We start from the raw sequence: 22,153 nt of genomic DNA on the forward strand, positions 1-22,153 counted from the left end.
TTTATGTGACCTTGTTTACCACATTGATGGCACCTTTCCTCCCGAAAACGGCACTCATTTGCCATGTGATTTCCTGCACATCTGTAACACCGCCTTATGGACCCCTCTTGTGCTGGTGTATCACTCTGACGCGTGCCAAACTGGAACACACTTCCTTGACCCGTCTCTGTCTTCCCCGTCATATTAGCACTGTCTTCGCTTTTACCTTGTATTTCTCTCACATCCTTGGTAGCAGTCTCCATCGCTTGAGCAAGGACCAATGCCCTTTCAAAAGTAAGTCCAGTCTCGGATAACAACTTCAGTTGCATACGGTCATTATTTATACCGCAGACCAATCTATCTCTCAGCATCTCCTTTAAGTTGTCCCCATAATTGCAATGTGCCAATCTACGCAGCGCCGCTACATAGTCGCTCACACTTTCATCCCCGCTTCTGTTCCTTGAATTGAACCTAAACCGTTGCACGATTTCGCTCGGCTTCGGGTTGAAATGCGCCTTTAGCAAGTCCACTAGCTCAGCGAATTGCTTCACTCCCGGCCTCACAGGACTAAGCAGATTCCTCATCAGACTGTAGGTTTGACTTCCAACTGAACTCAACAAAATTGCTCTTTTCTTGCCCTCATCATCAATGCCGTTCGCCTCGAAAAAATGGCCCAGCACTTCGCAGTATTCTTCCCAAGACTGTGTCGGATGATCAAAGGTCGATAGTGATCCTACCGTGGCAGCCATGACTCCGCTAACAGCTAGCCAGCGTTAGCCTTCCAGAAACGAGCTCCTTCGACGTCTGCACGCACAAACGCAAAAACGTTGACGTCTCCCGTCAGCTGTTCACCTCGTCGCCAATGTAATAATTCCAAAGAACACTTGTGAGATGCAATAATTATCAGGGAAGGTCTAGAACACGGGTGATTTATTGACTGCTCATTCCAGTTTCCATGTGTCGTTTTTTATCCCAAAAACCACCTGCCAAAGCAAGCTCGATAACCTAACATCATTCCTATTAGCGCCACCTAGTGGCTCCTGTAGATAATAATTTGCCTAAGCCACATTATCACAGTAAACTTTGAATTGTATTATTTATTTATCATTACGTTTTATTACTTGGCTTACACCTGCATCATCGTAGTTGAAAGCACGTTATTAATAGTAGCGATTGTCCCTGTCTTAATGCGATGTTGTGCGAACCAAAACAACATTTTGTGAATTGAATGAATTGATCTTACTTTGTACTTGAGGCCTTTTGCAGAATCTGTGGCAGTGCATGGGAGCAGTCGATGGTGAAGGATTTAAATTATTTGTGTCTATTCCAATATGTAATGATGGTATTCAATGACACAAGTCTGTGTTCTAGAAAGTGGTCTGGAGTCGCAGAGGTCCCATAATATCAGCTTTAGTGCAGCAGTTGGAAATCAACAAGTACAGAGCCTTGGGGTTTGCATACGTTTTCCTACCCGCAACAGAGCTTGGGTTGGTTCACGAAGTCCAACTAACTATCTGTCCCTGCCCCAGCATATATTATACAGTGCAGTAAAATAAAAAACACAAGAAGAGGGTTGAGCTTGTTCTCCTGTGCAGCAGGGAGTTGTTCTTGCCTATGCGTCCCACATGCTCGGGTGCAGTCTCCACCTGGTTTCAAGGTTGTTTCTGAAAATGAAGAGATAGAGACACAAAATACAGCCTTTTCCCCCACACTCTGTGGTCGAAACTAGTCTGGATTGTTCCTCTTTCTCCGCCCGCACCCCTGACTCCCCCCCGCCCCGTGTGAGACACAATGTTTAAGCCTGAACACACTTCTAAGTTCATAAGACAGAACTTTAATAAGCACAATGCATAACTTTAATAAGCACAATATATTCTTTAGGCTAATGGTCTCTTCAAAAATCGTCTGATATTCATCGCTAATTAATCCATTCCGAACAGGAAGGCACTGCCAGGAAGGCATCCTGTATGTCGCTCAGGATAAGAGTCTGCTAAATGACTAAATGTAAACGTATTTACACTACTTCTTGGATTCTGATTGGTGTTGCCGCCGTAGCCGCAAGGCACACATTGGAGTGTCACAGAAAATAATAGCCTACAACGCAGATGAAAATTATTCAGACTACAGCGTTTATATGTTCAATATGAAACTTAGTCTTAGGTGTTTTAAAATGACACCAAATTTATTTCGGATTTTCCCAACGGCACAATACAAGGCGCAGGGAACTTAAAGGTGCGTAAACGCTATTTAGAGGTGCGTAAACGCTATTTCCACTAAGTACAAAATTGTCCAAATACAAAAGTGCAATAAAAATAGGCTTCATTAAGAGATAAAACATTTTGATAAAACAAGTCAAGTCATCTATAACTGCATCATAACACATCTGGCTGATAACTTGGTTATCGTCTGATTTGGGAAAACAACATTAGGACCTGCTAAACATTATCTAGCTAGCGCTAGCTAAGGTTCGTAGCTAGCTAAGAAGAACATTGGCACCGCAGCTGCTGTTGTTGAGGTGGTTAAACAATTATATCAATAGATACTAATATGCTACTAGCAGCGTACCTTTTTCCTCGACTCCATTTCTCTTCGTTTTTTTTCCTTTTTTCTTTTCTCTGATCCAGGTGAGTATGTTTTAGAGCCCGACCGATATATCGACGGGCCGATATTATCGGCCGATATTAAGCATTTTCCAAACTATCGGTATTTATAATGGTGGATAAATTAATATTTAAAAAACAACAAAAGTAACGGACAAAACACCCTTCAACCATTGTTGAGTGTTGGTGTTGCATAGTTTGTTCACCAGAGGGCACTCTACAACGTCCCTTGTGTTTAGAATGCCACAAACCCTGTCAGGCAGACCGTTAGGGAAATCTGTTTATGTTTTGTTACGCGTTTCTGTATATCTTTATTTTGAAATATATATCGGCCGATATATCGGAATATTGGATTTTTAAATCACCAAATATTTGTATCGGCGTTAAAATTCCTTTATCGGTCGGGCTCTAGTTAGTACGTTTGCTTCATGATGGCTGGACATCTGTAACCGAGCTACTGCTTCTGGCAGTTGACAAACGCGAAACATCCGAGTGCTGCGCGCAGCATCCTCTCAGCAATCACACAATTTAAAACTAATGATCCAAATGATCGATACCAGCTGGTTCATATTATCCATTTATTTTCTTATTTACTTCCTCTACCTTTTCAATTTCTCTATAGATTAATGTATCCACTTTGTCTACAAACCCTATCCGTAACTGCACAGGAAAAACCTTTGGAACTCATTAGTGATTCTGGAATACATTTACATATACTCTCACATCAAGACACAACCTTGCACATTTTATTACAAACTTACAAACAGTTTTTGACATTATGACTTTTCAAATGGTGTGCTTTGGGCTCAAGAGTTGTTTCGCTATCGCTACCTCATAAGTCAAATTCTTTTTTTTTTTTTTTTTTATTATGTCCACAGTGTAACAAGATCATCCTGAGCAATGACATTCTTAAGACAAGCAACAACTACATAGGCATAAAAATGAGAAAAAAGCACTATAAGCTACAAAGGGAAAACAAACTGCATTGAAAATAACACTTGCAGCAAAGATGGGGAATATATACCTTTCATATACCCCTAACAGAATAGAGGGCTCATATGCATTTTGCTAGTTTATCATCCAACTCCATTGGTCCTAGATAATTTAGGAGCAGACAGCTGTTTACCCAGATCTGATTGATGCTGCCAGCTAAGTAAAGTGGAATAGAACAGTCAAATATATGGAACTCTTTGACTTTACACATAATTCTTTTGAAAAGAGGGTGGGTCATTTCAAGGGTTTTCACTTTGTCTTTTAGTGGGAACTGAGGGGGAACTTGCTTGGCTCCAACCATGGACAATAAATGCTCAATCAGGAAGTCCTTGCCAGCCATTACTTCATCCCCCTGCTCCAGTAAATTAAGTATTCCAGACAACCTTGTCATCTCCTTGTTAGAGATGGATGCTTTGTAGAGCGTGGAGACAAAAGTCACCTCACCACTTGGTGAAACACCAATCAGCCCCTTGAATGTGGAATGAGACTTTGAGTCTGTGGAATCTGTCTCAGAGCATGAAATGTTGGATGTTGGTGATTCACATTGCAGATCAAAGCAATCCAATATGACTCTGACTTTGGGACATTTTCTCTGAAACTTCCGAGACATTGCTCTCCTCACCTGATCCCTAGTCATCCAGATAGGAATGGATCCAAGTAAAAGATATAAATAGTTGGCCCAAGTAATGAGTATCCTGCTCACAGTGGAAACATTCAAACCAAACATACCAGCCAACACCTTCTCGTTAAGTCCAGCAGCAGTGCGCAAACAATACAAAAAAAACTCATCGATGAGAGGTAGCTTGCAGTGAGGGCTTGGTGTTTCCTGGAACACATTCTCCATTCCCATTTTTTGTGCTTTATTCCAATATACAACTTTTGATGCTGAGGGCTCAATTGATTTCCAAAAAAACGTAAAAATGTGTTCAGAGGAAAATCTAGTGTAGTACTTGAAATCTTCATCTGAAACACAAAACCTGCTCAACTGTGTCTGGACCCTTGTGTTTTTCTTGAGGCGTTCCTCCAACTCCTTAATCTTTTCCAGTACCTTCTCCATAGCATCTGTAGACAAATAATACAAAACTGGAGAGTCAGTTATTGTCATGCTAAACTACTGTTCATTATACATGAGTATCATTGACTGTCTTCTTACAGTCCTTTTGAGTTTATCACTCCAATTACAAGGGCATTAGTGGATTAGCAACATCACTATGGGCTAGTGAAAGTAAACTGAAGATATTTCAACAAGGAAAAATCCCACCTCCACGCTGATTTGCACAAAGCCACCAACAGAGAGCCCACCAAAGTTGAGCAAGCAATAGTGGATCCTGCCTTTAAATATAGTTGGATACAATGCTATTGCTAAGTATGGAGTTAGATAGCTACTTACCAGGAGGTGGGCAACTTGCATAGTCATGGTCTTGGGGATGGGTAACCACAGCATGCTTCACTTTAGTTTGTTCCAACTCTTCCTCCTGTTCCTTTTCTAGTACGGTGGAAATTAAAAGAAAAACAATTGGTCAAAAGGTGACCAAGTGCAAAATTCCTCTTTTTTTTTTTCTTGAATGTGAGAGCAAGGTAACTGCCAACATATTGAATCGAATGTTCATACAGTCTTTTTTTGTACAGTGTAGCATAGAAAGCTACCTTATTCCATGATGCATTTGTAGGTTCACATCTTAGTTCAATAACTAGAGACTACTAGCGAGAAATAAAAATGGAAAATCCAGTAAGCAAGTAGACATTCACATCAATGCTCTAAAAAATATATATTACACAAAAATTGTATATCACATCACACATATCGGCCATTCATAACAAAAGCAAATAAGAGTTCAGCTAAATACAATGAAAACAGTATTTCACAGAATTATTATAATAGTCGTATAAACTCATGCATGTTCTTGCATTCTTCAGAAATCCAAACAAAGATTTTATGTTTGTCCCAACACAAGCTCTTCTCCTGTCTGGCCCCCCAATAGTGGAATGAACTCCCCACCTCCATCAGAGACACTGACCATCTCCCCACCTTCAAGAAAAGGCTCAAGACGCACTTGTTCCAGGAGTACAACGGTACTTAGGAATGTGGCTGGACCTGATGTTAGTTTCCTTCAGGATCATGATGACTCTTATTGAGACATGTTGCTCTTGTTGGTTAGTTGTTGTTGTAGTTAACTGACTTGAAATGATTGTACTCACTGTGAAATATATTATTGTTGCTTGCTTTTTCCACAGGTACAACCTTGCACTTTTGAGGTTAATGCTGTTTAATTGTAACTTGTCTAACTACATGCTCTTATGGTTCTTCCCTTTGGGACATTCGTTTTTCACACTGTATGCTTCATTGTTTGGTTACCCACAATGTTTGGGGCTATCTCGTTATGTTCAGTGACCTATGCACTTTTGTAAGCTCTCTCTTGGAAGTCGCTTTGGATAAAAGGGTCTGCTAAATGCATAAATGTAAATGTACTTAATTTTGATTGTTCATAGTTTTCCTAGTCTTCTTAAGCCTTCATAAAAAATCATGTTATGTTTTTACATAAAGTTAAGAGGAGTTACACTTTAAAGAACATTTAACACTTTCTAATAGCAATGTTTGGGGAAAATGCCCAAATTCCCACTCTCACATTTCTTTAGTGCTCTCAAGAGATCTCTTAGCATTCTTACTAACTAGTGCACAATGCCCGTGATGCAGTTGGTGCTAAGTAGGGCTGTCCCCACTCAGCCGACTAGTCGATTTTCTGGTCGATATGCTCTTGGTCGACTAAGATGTTTTTAGTCGAGCTGCTGTACGGCAGTGTGAGATCCGATTCCCGCTTGTGTCAACATTGCTGAATTAAAGAAATGTTCTACAGAAATTGTAGATTATATTATTTAAAGATCCTGTAAAGCAAATTCCATGATTTGCTTCTCAGTACATTATATACGTGTGAAATGAGTTCCTGAAAGCATGTGCAAAGCGCGAAAACTTTGTTGCACTGAAATGTGGAGTTAAACCGTAGAACAGTTTCACACTGCATCTTCCCATGATGCAAAAACTTCAGCTGCGCTGCAACGCTCTTTAATTTCCCTATTGATGAAGAAAGGAAAAATAGGTGGATTGATTTTGTGAAGAGCCACGCTGATGGAAAGCTTCGGCTAAAATCCAACAGCCGCCTCTGCAGTGACCATTTCACGGCGGACAGTTTTAACATGGACCAGAGATAGACGGGGTTCGGGGACACACGGCTTCTCTTGCAGCGCGGAGCCGTACCGAGCATCCCCTTCCGGTCGTTCCGCCTCCGGTCGCACCCGGACCATCCACCGCCGCCAGCAGTTCATCACTCAGTTCTGTGTGCTTGTTATAATTATACTAGGTAACTTTTCCAGAGGTATCTCTGCTATGAGTTAGTGCAAACCGCTAACTTGATATTTGGCTACTCGGTGTAGAATGATGGTATTTTGGTGAAATGGTAGCTAATGTGCTAGAAGTAGTTGGAGAGCTCACTGTCTGCCGTCTCTGGTGTCCATTTTTACTCCTGTGTTACAGCTTAGGGGAACATTTCATTTATATGCATCTGTATGTTTCACTCTAGGGGTCGGTGATATGGCCAAAATCTATCACGGTATGAGTAATTTGATATCACGGTTACGGTATATATCACGGTATAGTTATTGTTCTGTAACTTCAATTAAGAAATGGTACAAAATAACCATACCGTACTTCATCATCACACTCGATTATTTATTACAAACAAAAACAACTGCCTCACATGAGACAACACTTGAGGTAAAAACAAAACATTTCAAAATGAGCGAAAGCAATCAGTCTGAGATTTACTATCCATATCTAACTTCGGTTTCGGCGTATCAACCTCGTTAAAGCTCGGTCGATACGTTAAAGCCTCAGTTTGATATTTCCCGGCATGACCTCACTCTCAGTTAGTAAGTAGTTAGCCTTCACTAGTCATCCTAGATCAAGAATGCTAGCAACGCCACCAGTGTAATTTTACAACAATAATTTTACAGCACGAGACATAAAACTAGAACAACAAATCGAATTGGTTACCTGCAGAATGGGTCATCAAATATATAATTAATTAGCATCGGCATGAATGTGGTCCGCTTAGACAAAATACACTCCACATCGAAAATTCCATCAGACCAACGCAAATATTCTTCAGGGTCATATGAAAATAGCAAATCAAATAAAAGTTAAACTACAATTCTAAATATCACAAGAATGCTATTTATATGATGGCTTATATACAATACAACAACCAGACATTTAATTGACACGTGTAATACAAAAATATAGACTTTGGATGCAAGCCCTTTTTGCCCAACCTACCTGCTGCAGTTATCGTCTTCTCTGCTGCAGAGCAACAACAACATGCAACTACTGTGTGAATTTGTTTTCAAAATAAGAGTATACATTTATTATATTAATATATCATGTGAGAAGGGGGGTGGGGGGTTATGGCATATATGCTTAATAAGGGTGTATGAAATACATAATTTAAAAAAAAGTATACCACGGTTGAAACGGTACAGCCAAATCTCTCCCTGTAGACACATTTCTACCATCGCCCGGTACCGTCATACCGCCCAGCCCTATTTCACTCATTGAACAAATACATTTGAATTCTATACTGTTTCAGGCTTGACGTAGCATCCATTATCTGGTTCGTAGGTAACCTATAGAGGTGGCGCCTTCCAGCAAGGGGCGGAGCTGAAGCTCCTTCAGGCAACACTCCCCCCAGTCTCAAGCTGAGAAGACTGCTGATTGCAGACATTTTTCAAAAGCCTAATTTAACATACTTGTCTGTGTTTTTTTTCATTCGAATTTGGATGGGCAGTTAATAACACATTCTTCTGTGATGTAGTGAACTTAAGTCGTTTTCAATTCCACTTTACAGGATCTTTAAGACAAATTAAGCAACTCTAAAAATATATAATTTAAAATAAAAGGTGTTACCATTTTCCCTTTCATTAATCTGCGCTTTGTTTTGTTTTTTGCACAGGGGACAAGCACAATTGGCTGCCAAACTACAAACTCTGCCATAGCCTACTTTGTCGTAGCCTGGCTCTGCCCTCCTACGTACCGCTCAATTTTGATTTTGCTTCTGTACTAGGTCTGGCCATGAGGTAAGTAAGTCAGATGTCTCTGGGTAATTTTCTACCGGCCAATCAGCGAACAGAGGGAGTGGCTCTTGTGCGCTAGTTTGTGTTGTAGTTCCGTAATGGCGGCGGAGAAAGATGCGAGCGAAGCCATTCGGTCCGTTGTGGCAACGCTGCCGAATATCCATAAGCTAAAGCCAGAGCAAGAACAATCTTTTCTTTTGTTGGTGGTCATGATGTTGTGGCCCTCCTCCCCACGGGGTTCGGGAACAGTTTGATTTTCCAGCTACGGCAGCTAGCTCTGTTACAGTAGTGGTGAAAGAATTGGCTAAGGCGAAAGCTAGCGATTGGTTATGGAAGATCAGAGTGGCTCTGGGCAGATCCAATAGTTTTAAACTTCAACAGAGTACCCGCCTACAAGGAAGTCAATGCTTGTCAATGGAGCGAGGCCAGACTCTCTGTACAAATGAAATGTACGAGAGTCTGGTAAGGACCAGGCTAACTTTGTCGGTGTTATTTGGCAAAATGGCAAAGAAATCTGTGGTATGGCAGCATTTCATTTAAATACATTTACAAAGTGCCAGGTGACTCGAAAAACGTTGAATGCAAACTCTGCCAAGGTTTTTTTTTTTTCATAGTTCGATGTCGAATATGATGTAGCCTACCACCTGAAAACCGTAAGTTGGCCTACTTCGCTCATGCTAACGCGCTGGGTTGAAAAATGAATATGCTTATTATAAAGAATCAGATCCAAATCGAATGACATTATCTTTTCCGGCCAAGACAACAAAATCTTTCTCTGGTTCACCGTTCTTCATTCTGCTTCTACGTAAGTTCACATGCCGCACTTTTTCAGGCAGTGATCAGCGAGCTCGGATGATTTGCATGTTAAACAAACAATATTTTAAATTTGTTGTACATTGTAAGAGATAATAAATAATAACCAATCAGGCATTTTGTATTATATTGGCATTTAGTAACAACAGGACTGGTGACACAAGGCTTATTTATTAGTAAAAGCTTATTTTATAGCGGCTGAGTCTGGAATGTCCAGCAGCTACATTGAGTCAAATCGGGAAAATGTTTGTACCTTTATTTTTGTCTAGTTGTCAATCTCAATCTTACGTATGTATTTCTTTCATATTATCTCCTAAAACAGTGAGGTAAAACATCAAACAAAATGGTTTGATGAAAAACATTGTGACATTTATAGAAGAAAAAAAAAAAACGTTTCAAATTTCGATTAGTCGGTTTTCAGAAGTGTTTAGTCGAGTCTTGGTCGACCAAAGAAAATCTTAGTCGGGGACAGGCCTAGTGCTTAGGATGTCAGTGAAAAGGTTACTTGAACCACAGAGTGCACAGGGCCAGTGATACAATTGGTGGCACATGCACACATATACAGATTCCTGGAATTATAGATAGGGCATAGTGCCCGCGATGATGTCGGTGACACACACAGATTTCTGGAATTATAGATGTGTAGATAGTGCAGTGCCCGTGATGCAGCTGGTTCTCAGTGGCTTTGGTACCTATATTTCTCAGATCACAACAAACTTTTGCGTAGCCATGCCCACCTTTAGTTACCGCTGTTAGTCCGTCAAGCGTTGCTTCTTTGTATAGCGGGTACAACTGTAAACTGCTGTATAAGTAGCACACTGTACCGGTCAGTGTAAGTGATTCTTTTTGGAGTAATACCTCCAGATCAAGGGGAAACGGATTGCAATATGCAGTGGATATATTCAGAATATTCAAATCAACGGAAAGGGACATAATAAAAGGGGTCATTTACTGATTTTATAGGGTATTTCACACTGTTCCTTAAGGTCTCCTAATAGGGTAGGTAACATTGGTTGGGCTGAAAATGGCCCGGGTGCTGTTCTAGGCTCCCTAATGCACCCTGTGAAATAGCCCTGGAATAAAACGAGAGGTTTTCTCCCTTTTATGGTATGCTCATGAATATATAGATGAGCTGCGCGCTGATTGGTTGATTTACAACAAGCGAAGCTGCGGAGCAAAGACGCAACACGGCCAACCAGGGGCGTATCCAGGGAGTGGACTGATGTAAAGTCTCTACAGACTGTAGCTTGCTTTGCTAAATAGCATGCTAGCTAGCAGGCATTCATGATGTGTGAGACATTTTATTTATAAGATGTTAAATACCCATGCCATTTGTCTGTAAGTGTTTCACATGATAATTGGTCTGTAAAGTAGTTAACATAAGTAACGCAATGCATTGTATCGTTATTCTGCCAAGCTTACTATATTAACTGGAAATCATGATCCTGGCTAACTTCAGTCATAAGATGACCGAGGTGAAGTTAGTTTCATATTCGACATTTGACATTCGTAAGACGCTACTTTGCATCGTCGCGTTAGGGGCCGGGTAAAAACTACCCATATAATTTTGAAAAATGATGACTTATAATATTTTTATGACTATAAAACCTCAAACGGACACCAGAGTATTCTAACAATGTCTGGTGTACTTCCTCAGCCTTTGCTTTTTCAATGAAGTTTCAAACAAAATTATAGAAAATCACTAATCTCTGAAAATAGCTTAATCCTCACAAATCTTAACTTTTTCAAAATTGTGAAACCCAAAGGTTTCAAAATTGTGACCCAAAGGTTCATAACGAACCATCGTTGTGTTTACCCAATTTTACCCAATACAAAAACAAATAAAAATAATTCTTTTAACCTTCGCAATGTGGGGGGTCTGAGACAGCCCAACGGTTAAAAGAAAATGCTTCACTTTGTTTTTGTATGCGGTAAAGTTGTCGCAATACGACGGTGGGTCACAATGACTGATGGGTCAGAACGACCCGAAGATAACACAAGGGTTAAAGCAAAGCATACTGTACTACACTACAATACAGTTGTACTAGAGGGTCATGGTTACATGACAGTGATTAAAGAAAATCAATTTGTAATTGGTTGTTATGGCGTCATGTTCAAGTTGATAATATACAATTCCAAATTAAATGAGGCAATGTGAAGTTTCCAGCACAGACCCACTTACTAGAGCTAAATATGTACTGTTGGAGTTTAGCCGGCTAGTAATCTGTTGTTGTGATTTAGCTAGAGCTAACGCAATGTTAGATGTGAAATAATATTTGCAAAACTGTATTTTAAATGATACTTACTAATATAATTAACTACTGTTAATATCATCATACTAGTAGTAGTGGCTAGATACAGCATCAGTTGACTAGCTAGTTGCACTAGCTCTTAGGGGTGGGGGAAAAAATCATATCACATATGTATCGCAATTCAGTCTTCTAGTGATTCACAATTAGTTTAAATTTTTTATACCGTATTTCTTCAATTAAACGCCGCCATCAAATAAACTCTGCACCAAAAATGAACGTTGTGTATTTTTTATAGAGTAGAAAGATTTTTTTTCATTATGGGGTATTGTGTGTAGAATTTTGAGAAAGAATATATTCTATTTTGGAATATGGCTGTAATATATCATGTTGTGGAAAAAGTGAAGCGCTGTGAATACTTTCTGTATGCACTGTACATTTCCTCCGAACCCACAAAAACGACAACTGAATCTCCAGGCTCTCGAAAACGTCTCGAAACGAATCACTTATAGGTGACGTCAAGTAAGTTTGTGAGGGTTCGGGACTTAGGGTTTAGGGGGGACATTGGGATTGGGCAAACCGATACTAGGACCTATGTTTGGGCAAAGCCCCTAATGTTTACAACGTCTGGCTCCGCCCCTGCCTACCACCACAAATATAATCTAATGATTTGTGGGAAACACGGAAGTGTTGTTAAAAAACTAATGAATTATGAAACCACAGATCTCACTGTTCCAGCTATTATGTGGTGAAGACAAATAGGCTGCAAGGTGAACCACGAAAAGTCTTTTAGAAAATGATTCCCGCTCCACAGTCTGGCATCTACACAATCTTTAGCTCATAAAAAAGAATGATTTGTGCTAAGCTACCAAAAAAAAGTTCATCGCTGAAATTCCAGTCGATTATCGTTGCGTCTATGTTTTATGTAGAACTAGTTTATTCAGAGCGTAATAGGATTTTGGTGGCATGGTTTGACACGTGATCGTTCTACACCAATAAGGTAGCTGCTTTTTGTCAACATGGATGGATATGTTTGGCAAATAGTGGATGGGACCTTGCACGTAACAGAAATTCGGCCCGACAGTGTTTTGCATGTGATACACTGCGGCTGCAAAAGTGCGTGTGAGACAGGCAGATGTTCATGTTTTTCTGCAGGACTGTGTTGCACAGACTTATGTCGTTGTTGTAATTGTGCCAACACAAAAGAAACTGAGGAACTGGAAGATAACTGTCCTGACACTGACAGTGAGGACTGAGACTGAGGTCTCTAAGTAGGCTACTTAGAGACCTTCCACTCATAAAGTATGTTCTAAATGGCATAAATGCTGCCAATTATTAATTGACGTATTAATATTGACGTTGGTCAGTAGCCTATCGATTAAGGTACTCGAAAGCATGTACACTGTCTGCTTGATTTGAGCTTGATAGGCTAAGCATTCTGTAGCAAATAATAATAAACCCACTATTTATTAATTAAAACTACTTCTGCATAGTAATGCACCGAAAATACAAACGTAAGCAAAGGCAGCAATCGCTATCGAATCAACAGACATGTGCAATTTAGCTAGCAGGGGAATAATACAGATCACTAGTTAACTTAATTTAAATTAGCAAGAATATAGACTAATACAATAACAGGCTTAAATTAACTGACAAGTTAGCTATACGACTTCTCAAAGACGCACAATCTCAACTGCAGTGTGAAGCGCGTATCCATGCTATTCTCCGACATGCACTCTAACAATCACATAGACGTCCTAACATTTTGTACAGCCCTATTTATGATACCATGGCGGCAGAAATGTAGACGTGGCGGGCCGCCACGGCAAAATAAACATAGGAAACACTAACTTGCAAGGCCCCACCCTCTATTTGACAACCATATCCATCCATGTTGACAAAAAGCAGCTACCTTATTGGTGTAGAAGGATCACGTGTCGAACCGTGCCACCAAAATCCTATTACGCTCTGAAGAAACTAGTTGTGCATAAAACAGACGCATCGACAATCGACTGGAATTTCAGCGACAAACTTTTTTTTGGTAGCTTAGCAGGACTCGTTCTTTTTTATGAGCTAAAGATTGTGTAGATGCCAGACTGTGGAGGGGGTTGAAACGATAACAGGGTTCACCTTACGGCCTAAAACGAAAGATGCTGAATGCAATGTTATCAAATGGAAATTAAGAAGATACACTTTAACACCATGGCCGTATGCAGGGTTTGAAAAATACAGATGTCCAAAAACTAAGTAGTTGGGTAGGAATTCATGTTAGCTGGTAGCTAGCTTGTTTACTTATGATGGACAGCCACTGTTTAACAAAGTTTGACCGTGCACTGGAACCAGGCGTGCCCCTACTCATTATAAGTTAAGTTTGATATCATCTTTGGTAGGGACATCAATAGTTAATGCGATTTTTGTATCACATTTCATCACACCATAGGTAACCTGACTTTCATATGGCAAGCCATCTTAACATTTAGTCAATTAATTTTTTATATCAAAAATGCAATTCTTAATATCAAAAATTCTAATTCTTGATATCACAAATGTATTGATTAAATGTTAAGATGGCATACATGGTCATTGCATGATGGCAAAGTCTGTATCGCTGCTCTTTGTAGCATTGGTTGTGCTTAAGTCACTACGTCGAGCGGAATTTAGTTTTTCCAAGGCATCCGGAGCCTCACGGAGGACCTATGATAGGCTACAGACTTTGCCATCACGCAATGACCGCAAAAGTCAGGTACGGATAGGTTGTTTCAGGTGTTCGCCCTACAGAAGATCTGCCTTGATGAGAGGTCTCACGTATTGCATTTTCCTTAACCCTTGTGTTATCTTCGGGTCATTCTGACACATCAGTCATTGTAACCCACCGTCGTATTGCGACAACTTTACCGCATACAAAAACAAAGTGAAGCTCTTTCTTTTAACCGTCGGGCTGTCTCAGACCCCCCACATTGCGAAGTTAAAAGAAAATGCTATTTATTTGTTTTTGTATTGGGTAAAATTGGGTAAACACAACGATGGTTCGTTGTGAACCTTTGGGTCATGTGACCCGAAGGCAGCACAAGGGTTAAAAGATTGTGGTGACTTGAAAATGGAAATATAATTGACAGGGGGCGCTGTTTATCTTATTGCATTATAATTTTGTCCACTGCACAGCACATTCAAGTCTTTGAAAATATGATGTCGAATGTCGTTTTTTTTTTTTTTTTCATTTTTCAAATAGTTAGAAAGTGCATTTAAATTTTAATTGCGACTCAAATAATGGTTGCTCAAATGGAAAATTAGGATATATTGTTTACTGGCCTTGAAATTGCAACCATTTTAGTCACAAATTCTCCCGAAATTATGTCTGTGCAACCTGAAAATATATTGGAGAGCATTTGTGCAAGTGCAAATAATCGTTATGATCTGACCTGTTTTCGTGTCTTACTAAATGCACACCAATTAGCCTACGTGCATTGAATGCAGATATTAGATTGGTTAATATTAGCCGTCAGTCACTCCTTGTCACTGTGCTCCGTTGTCACGGGACAAGGAGCTAACTAGAACAGCGAAGATTGGCCATGTGTATAATTGTATTTGATAGGTAGCAGTAATACGAAAGCTTACCACCCACCGACACTGAAACGGCATTATCATTTGAATATAGTCCCCTATGAGTTTCCATAAATATCTGTCTGTTTCTCCATCACTCAACTCACCCACCCACCCACCTACCTACCAATCAACAAAAACACACTTAAAAGTATAGCTTGGGCATACCTTCAGAGTATTCTAGAAGAGATGCCTCAGTTGTGCCTGTGGGGCTGCAAACTGGGGCCATAGCTTCATCCCACCTTCTCTTTCTTTCATATCTAGGAGAAACAGTAGATTATGGTCCAATTAACATGCAAATTATCCTATCAACACATTAAGATAACAATGGAATTACATAAATAAGGACAAACAAATAAAACCTTTTTGCTTAGATACTAAACAAGCTACCCAGACATATTACAATATCACAAATGACAAAAAGAGCTACATGACACAACACAGACCGTGCCTCCTTTCCAGTGGTGTCTTGGGTGCTATGAGAAAAAACGGATGGGACAAAATCTGGATGATCACAATCCATGGACGGTTCTCCTAATAAGAAAAAAATAAAAGATTATCTTGGCTAATTAAATAACCAAAATTGGTTTGCTATTTTATAAACCGTGAGTTCAGCCTTAATAAGCACCAACAGCACAAAAACAAGCATCGCTTAATACATGTTGTCTAACATTAGCTGTTTGAAGACACGTTTCTGTATGATTTTCATCTTGAATCAAAACAGGTTGCTAACCAGGGGCCCATTCTCCGTACATCGCTAACTCAGTTAGCTGGATTTGATTGTTTGACGATTTGTCATGCTTGGATTGTTTGGTTCTTCGAAGCTCATTCTGGACCTTTTATATCAACAAGATTTGATTGCGACTTTATAAGCAGAGGCTTGTCTGTTTTTACGACAACAACCCTGTTGCGGAAGGTGCAAGAATAATTAGCAGAATTTAACATGAAACCAAATTAATTGCTCATTGCGAGATAGATCCTAAGCACAGTGCAATATACTTTTTGAGATAGCCTAACTTTTTTTTCGTGAGGGATCATTTACATAATAAATGTGTTGAAACCACATTGTTTAACATCTTTAATGTCATATAAAGTATGATAATACAAAAGCATAGGCCTAGCCTACTGTAATAAGCAATAAAATTGAACGTAGTCACTGCTATACATTTAATTTGGTCTGCTACTTTTGGCCAGCCCTCTTTCTTGGATTTTGCAGACTTTGAGGTGTTCCTTGGCGTTTTGATTAAATCTTCAAATTCGGAGTAACCTTCGAGCAAACTGTTGCTCTGTTGGCTCTGTTGCGGGAAAAACAGGGCGCTCTTTTTGGCCAGGGTGAGCAGCCAATAGCAGCGTTGCTGATATCGATACATACCCCCTTTTAGACAGGTGGCTGAGCGGTTAAGGAGTCGGGGTAGTAATCTGAAGATTACCGGTTTGATTCCCGGCTGTGCAAAATTATGTTGTGTCCTTGGGCAAGGCACTTCACCCTACTTGCCTCGGGGGGAATGTCCCTGTAAATACTGTAAGTCGCTCTGGATAAGAGTGTCTGCTAAATGACAAAAAAATTTAAATAAAATAAAATGTAGACCAACGCATAACTCAATCCAGCTATACTAATTATAAACAACATGGGTGTTCGAAGAACCGAATTAGAAGACCATGATTAGCAAGACGATGTCATCTAGGATGGGTCATTTGATCTCGGATGTAATAAGCGACGTACGGAGAACTGGCCCCTGGGTGGTATGACAGTTGACTGCAAAACAAACTATATTTAAGGACACTTGTTAGGGTCCAGGACTTCTATTCTACTATTGTATAAAATAAAAATAAAAAAAAACAATTATTCATAAGTATGCAGGGTTTTTCCTGCATAGAGAACATTTTGGCAAGCGCCAAAGCCGTTTTCCCGAGCGCCAATGACAAATCCCGAGCGCCAAACGCAAAAAGGTCTGCGATGAAAAAAAAAAAAAAAAGCTGTGATCATCACGCGTGCAATGCATGTCAGCGAATATGTTCTCAATAGTATGTTTCAAGTAGGCTACAGCCGAACCCTCGTTCTGTTTTGATCAATAGTAATCGAGTTGAATGAAGCAGGCAGTGTACATGCTTCAGAGTGGCCTGCCTTAATCGATAGACTAGGCTACTGACCATTTACAATAAGTTGTTACGTCAATTATTAATTGGCAGCATGTATGCCATTTAGAACATACTTTATGAGCGTAAGGTGTCTTTAAGTAGCCTAACTTTATAGCATTAGTGGAAATAGGACGACAATATGTGCAATATTACATTAGCTATTAGACTATTACATTAACCTGTTCCGAAATATAGGTTTAGTTTCAGTCGGGGGGGGGGGGGGGGGGGGGTGTTGAGAGAGATGAAAAACACCTGGGAATAAATACATTTATTATTATAAAAAAATAAAAAAAGACTATATCTTTTTTTTTTTTTGCACCGAAGATCCATTTTGACGAAGGAATAACCCTGGTATGCAGTGGTATACCGACATCTGACATTGATAACAAACCAAACCGTTGAAAAATCGGTTGAAAATGTAGCAAGTTATGGTCATTTAAAAAGTACATGTAGCACTAGTGATGGGAAGTTCGTATCATTTTACTGATTCAGTTCTTTGAATATCGTTCAGTAAAATGAACAAATCTTTTTTTGAGTCATTCGTTCATTTCATGGGGGTGGGGGGGGGGGCTATCCGTCCACTGCAAACACGTATCATATTCTCATGTAGGTTAGTGCATGACATGTGCACCAGCAGATACTATTTTAAAAGAAATTCCTGCATTAAAATAATGTATCATGACAGTTTGTATGATTTGGTCATTTATTATCACACTAGCATTTAATTATCACGGCAAACGATTACACTGCACTAAACTGTAAGTGTAAATGTAAAGTGAAAATAACAAAACCAGTCAGTATGATGACTTGAGCGAATATCATTCACGTCTTACAAAAACAGCGGCCACGCGAAAGGGAATGAGGAAAATGTTTCCTCTACAAAAAAATACAATGCGGGTCACGTGAAAAAAGGATCCAAAGACTCGTAGAAAGACCGAGTCGAGAAATGAACGAATCGTTTGTTTCCTCTAGCTACCAGTACAGAGCCTATGCAGGTCACGTGAAAAATGATCCAAAGACTCGTAGAAAGACCGAGTCGAGAAATGAACGAATCGTTTGTTTCCTCTAGCTACCAGTACAGAGCCTATGCAGGTCACGTGAAAAATGATCCAAAGATTCGTACCCGAAGACCGAGTCTGGAAATGAACGAATCATTTCTGTTTACTTGGACGAGCCTATGCAACAGTCCCGATGCACGGCCAAGAGAAAATGAACGAATCACTGTTTGAGAGGACTCGTTACTCCCAAGTCCTTGTAAGGATTCGTTCAAAATGAACGAATCGTTCACGAAAGACATCACTATGTAGCACCAACATAATGTTATGGGTGAGCGAGTTGACTGTAGCAAGATGGCCGACATGTGCGGATGTTCTAGACTCCGCCGTAAGACATCTAGACTTTATATATATATCTATGGTCAGGGCTCTGAGAAAATCGCTTTGTTTCTTTCGTCCTGCGTTACTTTCGCCCGGGTTCTCCCCTACGTAGTGGAAGGCATAGACATAATAAAGAGTAGACGCCGCATCGACAGCTCCTGCCTACGAGCTGTGGGACCGCCATCTTGGAACGCGCAACCGCTCCACTCAGTGTAATCTGTTTGGCTGGGGCAATGAGCTGTCAGTGCATTTAATTAATCATACCAAACTGAATACCGAACTGATTTTCATGCGGTTTGCTTTGCTGCAAAGGTCATACATGTAGCTATGATACAGGACATGGTTATTCTTTTCACAAAATACAACCAATAGTATGTTAATGTTAAATCTTACTTGTGAAAAGTAATCCCCCCGAGCCCCGTTTTGCACAGTGCTGGCATCTTGTTTATTCTGATGCTACGCAACTAGGAATTTGCCCTGTCCAAGATGGCGGCCGAATTTCTCGCATTCGGCAGCCAATGCAGCGTCTACTCTTAATTATGTCTACGGTGGAAGGTATGTCATTCTTTACTTTTAACTGCAACTACTGTTAGCAGTTGTTTGTATACGTAATTTTAATCTGTAATCTATGTACACTGAATGTGTACCATTTGTTGCATCCATTTCCTCCTCTAGAAGGTGCATAATGGACTCAAAAAAAGGATTTCCACAATATAATGGTACAGACAAATTTCGGGTCCGCCATTTTTAACATCGCTATGACAACAAAAGCACTTGAACATGACATCCTCATAATCCTCATAATGATTTTACAAGTGGGAAATCGTATCTTCCGACTAGCACGTGAAACCAGCATCATCTTTTTCTTTCTTCCTTCCTCTACTTTTCTCTCCTTCTGCAGCTTCTCTCTACAATACTCATCTCTGTCCGCCACTCTGTTCTCCTGCCTGTGTAATTGTCTAACATAGGCTCCTCATTATCTGTCTAGTTAATGTTTACCAACAGAAACTAGACAAACTAACCAGACATGAAGTGAGCGCTGCACAGACTCTCGCTGCCTTTAGGACCACCGGGACCCCAATCCGCCCTTTTAATGGCCTGAATCCATAATCTTCTTCTGTTCTTAGCAAATGCATTTGATTTCCTCGGAATATTGAACATTTTCCATCCATCTTTTTGGCGGTTGGTACAGTTTACTGCACAACAACTCCTTGTCATATCTGCGTTTGCGTTTGGCTCAGTTATATGCCTTGCAGAATGCTGCTTTCTGCCCCCTAGTTGCGCGCGTGGCAGAGAAACCTGTCAGGACTCGGGAAACACATTTCACAAGCCGATACCATGATAACTATTTTCGTTTGCCCATTTCCGGCTGCCTCGTGTGACGCCAGTCTGAAAATTGAATATCCGGTTAATTTCTTCAAATATTTCAAAATAAAAGTCAAGACTCGAGACAAACCATAGCTACTTTTTGTTTTGATGTAAAAAGTAAACTTTATTTCCCCAAAAAGGCACAATTAACTTAACATGCTTTAATCAAACGTTTAAAAACGTTATTGGGGGTGTTTCAAAACTTACGAGTTAGGCTACTTGACTCAAGAGTTGATGGAAACTGGGTTTATGGTTTCAAAGAGCCAGTTCAGCGTTTCTATCAGTCATTTAGCTACTCCCGCAAAATGGGCTACTCCGTGAAGCTATACCTGCTTGCGAGAAGGTTTTATTCAACTGAGTTTGTCCTATTCTAAGAGCGAAACCTGCCATCTGAATGTGTCAGACATGGCGTGTCCTTTTGTCGAAGAACGTGCTAAACTCAAATTCTCCGCAGAAATCTCCGGGACCCACCGCCGTAAGTCCTGCCCTGCTTAAGCTTAACACTATAGGCAGCAATATTGTAAAGCAGAGCTAGAAATGGCTATCTACTGTACTGTAGCCTATTGAGGACTATTGTGCTACTTAACATTTAACTTTCGACTGTTGGCCTAAATGGGATTTGTTAAAACACGTTTTTTTATTAAGCAGCCTACTATAGACCAATTATCACCCTACGTCCCACGACTGTCAAGCATGCTCAACTGCGCATGTCGGATGCAAATCACAAACTTCTCGTATGATACACTTGGAGTGTCGATCAGGTCATCATATATCTCTGGCCACTGGATTTCAGGGCTTGACATTAACTTTTTGACGCACTTGTACATTTACGTTTCATTTGTCCATGCACAATAGTCACTTGACCCCGATACCTTTAAATAGCCTGACCAAGTGATCGGGCAAAACTAACCTGGCTAACGGAGGTCACTGTATCAGGCAAATGACGAATGAAGAAGGCTCGGTTAAAGAAATCCGAGATGCTGGCTATCTTCAGCAGGCTCGTATCTACTTAAGGCAATCCTCCCTGACGTTTGTAATGTATAATGGAGTGAAATAGCCTACAACATTGTGCACACTGCCAGTGAGCGACCCGAGTCTGACTGAGGCCAACGACGTCAGAAGAGTGTAACGGGGACGCAGTCTCACTCAGATTGCCAGTTTTACACAAATCACAAAAATAATCAGACCAGCTGGCAAACAGCAGAATTCCCATATCTCTTGAAAGCTGCCCTGCTCGACTTTTTAGGTGTATGATTGACTGTAAAACTGTAAAATGATGAACTTTGTGACATGACGTGAAGACATGGCTGCCTACCGGGCGACATTCTCACTCAAATTTCAAGACTTTCGTAACCCAAATCAAAATTCTGATGTGACAGATCAATGGGGAATCGCTTTCTCTCTTTAAGGCTGTCCTCCTATACCTTTTTGGTCTTTTTAAATAGAACTATTTGTATAATCCGTGTACTTCTCTAGCCATTATAAAGGCTATCCTTTCCCGGTTTTCTGCAACCACATTGCGCGCGCATCCCGAATGTTTACAAACAAATAATTGGTCTATACAATTGACTACGTTGACAAGTCATATTTACTTGATGCAATGGCAAAGTTAAATCTAGATATCCAGCAACTGCTCAATTTAAGACAAAGGACCAGAACAGATACAAGGCAACCAATTGCATTCAATAAAACATTTTACTATATAATAGGTTAAAGTTTGTTTCCCAACCCATGGTCTTCCACTCCTGTTATTTGTAGTGCCATATCCGGTATTCTAGATGTCTGTTGTTCACAAATCTCAGACTAGTCTGTCAGTGTCTCTATTATGATTTATAACCCTTCAAGAATAATCGGTTACAGTTTTGTGAATCCAATTATCATAGCAGCCCCTCCCATGCCATCATCTCCTTTT

General features: G+C 40.2%; 1 protein-coding gene across 1 annotated transcript in view; it reads right to left on the reverse strand.

The window, feature by feature from the left end:
• Nucleotides 1-2,886: 2,886 nt before the first annotated feature.
• LOC136959830 (uncharacterized) overlaps nt 2,887-22,153 on the reverse strand; it is a 42,537-nt gene continuing 23,270 nt past the window's right edge. The window contains exons 4-7 of the mRNA XM_067254029.1: nt 15,805-15,892; nt 15,527-15,618; nt 4,963-5,058; nt 2,887-4,634 (exon numbers count right to left, since the gene is read on the reverse strand). Coding sequence (XP_067110130.1) covers nt 3,634-4,634; nt 4,963-5,058; nt 15,527-15,618; nt 15,805-15,892 — 1,277 coding nt within the window. The 3' untranslated portion in view covers nt 2,887-3,633. The remainder of the gene's footprint in view (nt 4,635-4,962; nt 5,059-15,526; nt 15,619-15,804; nt 15,893-22,153) is intronic.

Source organism: Osmerus mordax, chromosome 17 (genome assembly GCF_038355195.1).
Source record: "Osmerus mordax isolate fOsmMor3 chromosome 17, fOsmMor3.pri, whole genome shotgun sequence".
Taxonomy (NCBI): Eukaryota; Metazoa; Chordata; class Actinopteri; order Osmeriformes; family Osmeridae; genus Osmerus; species Osmerus mordax.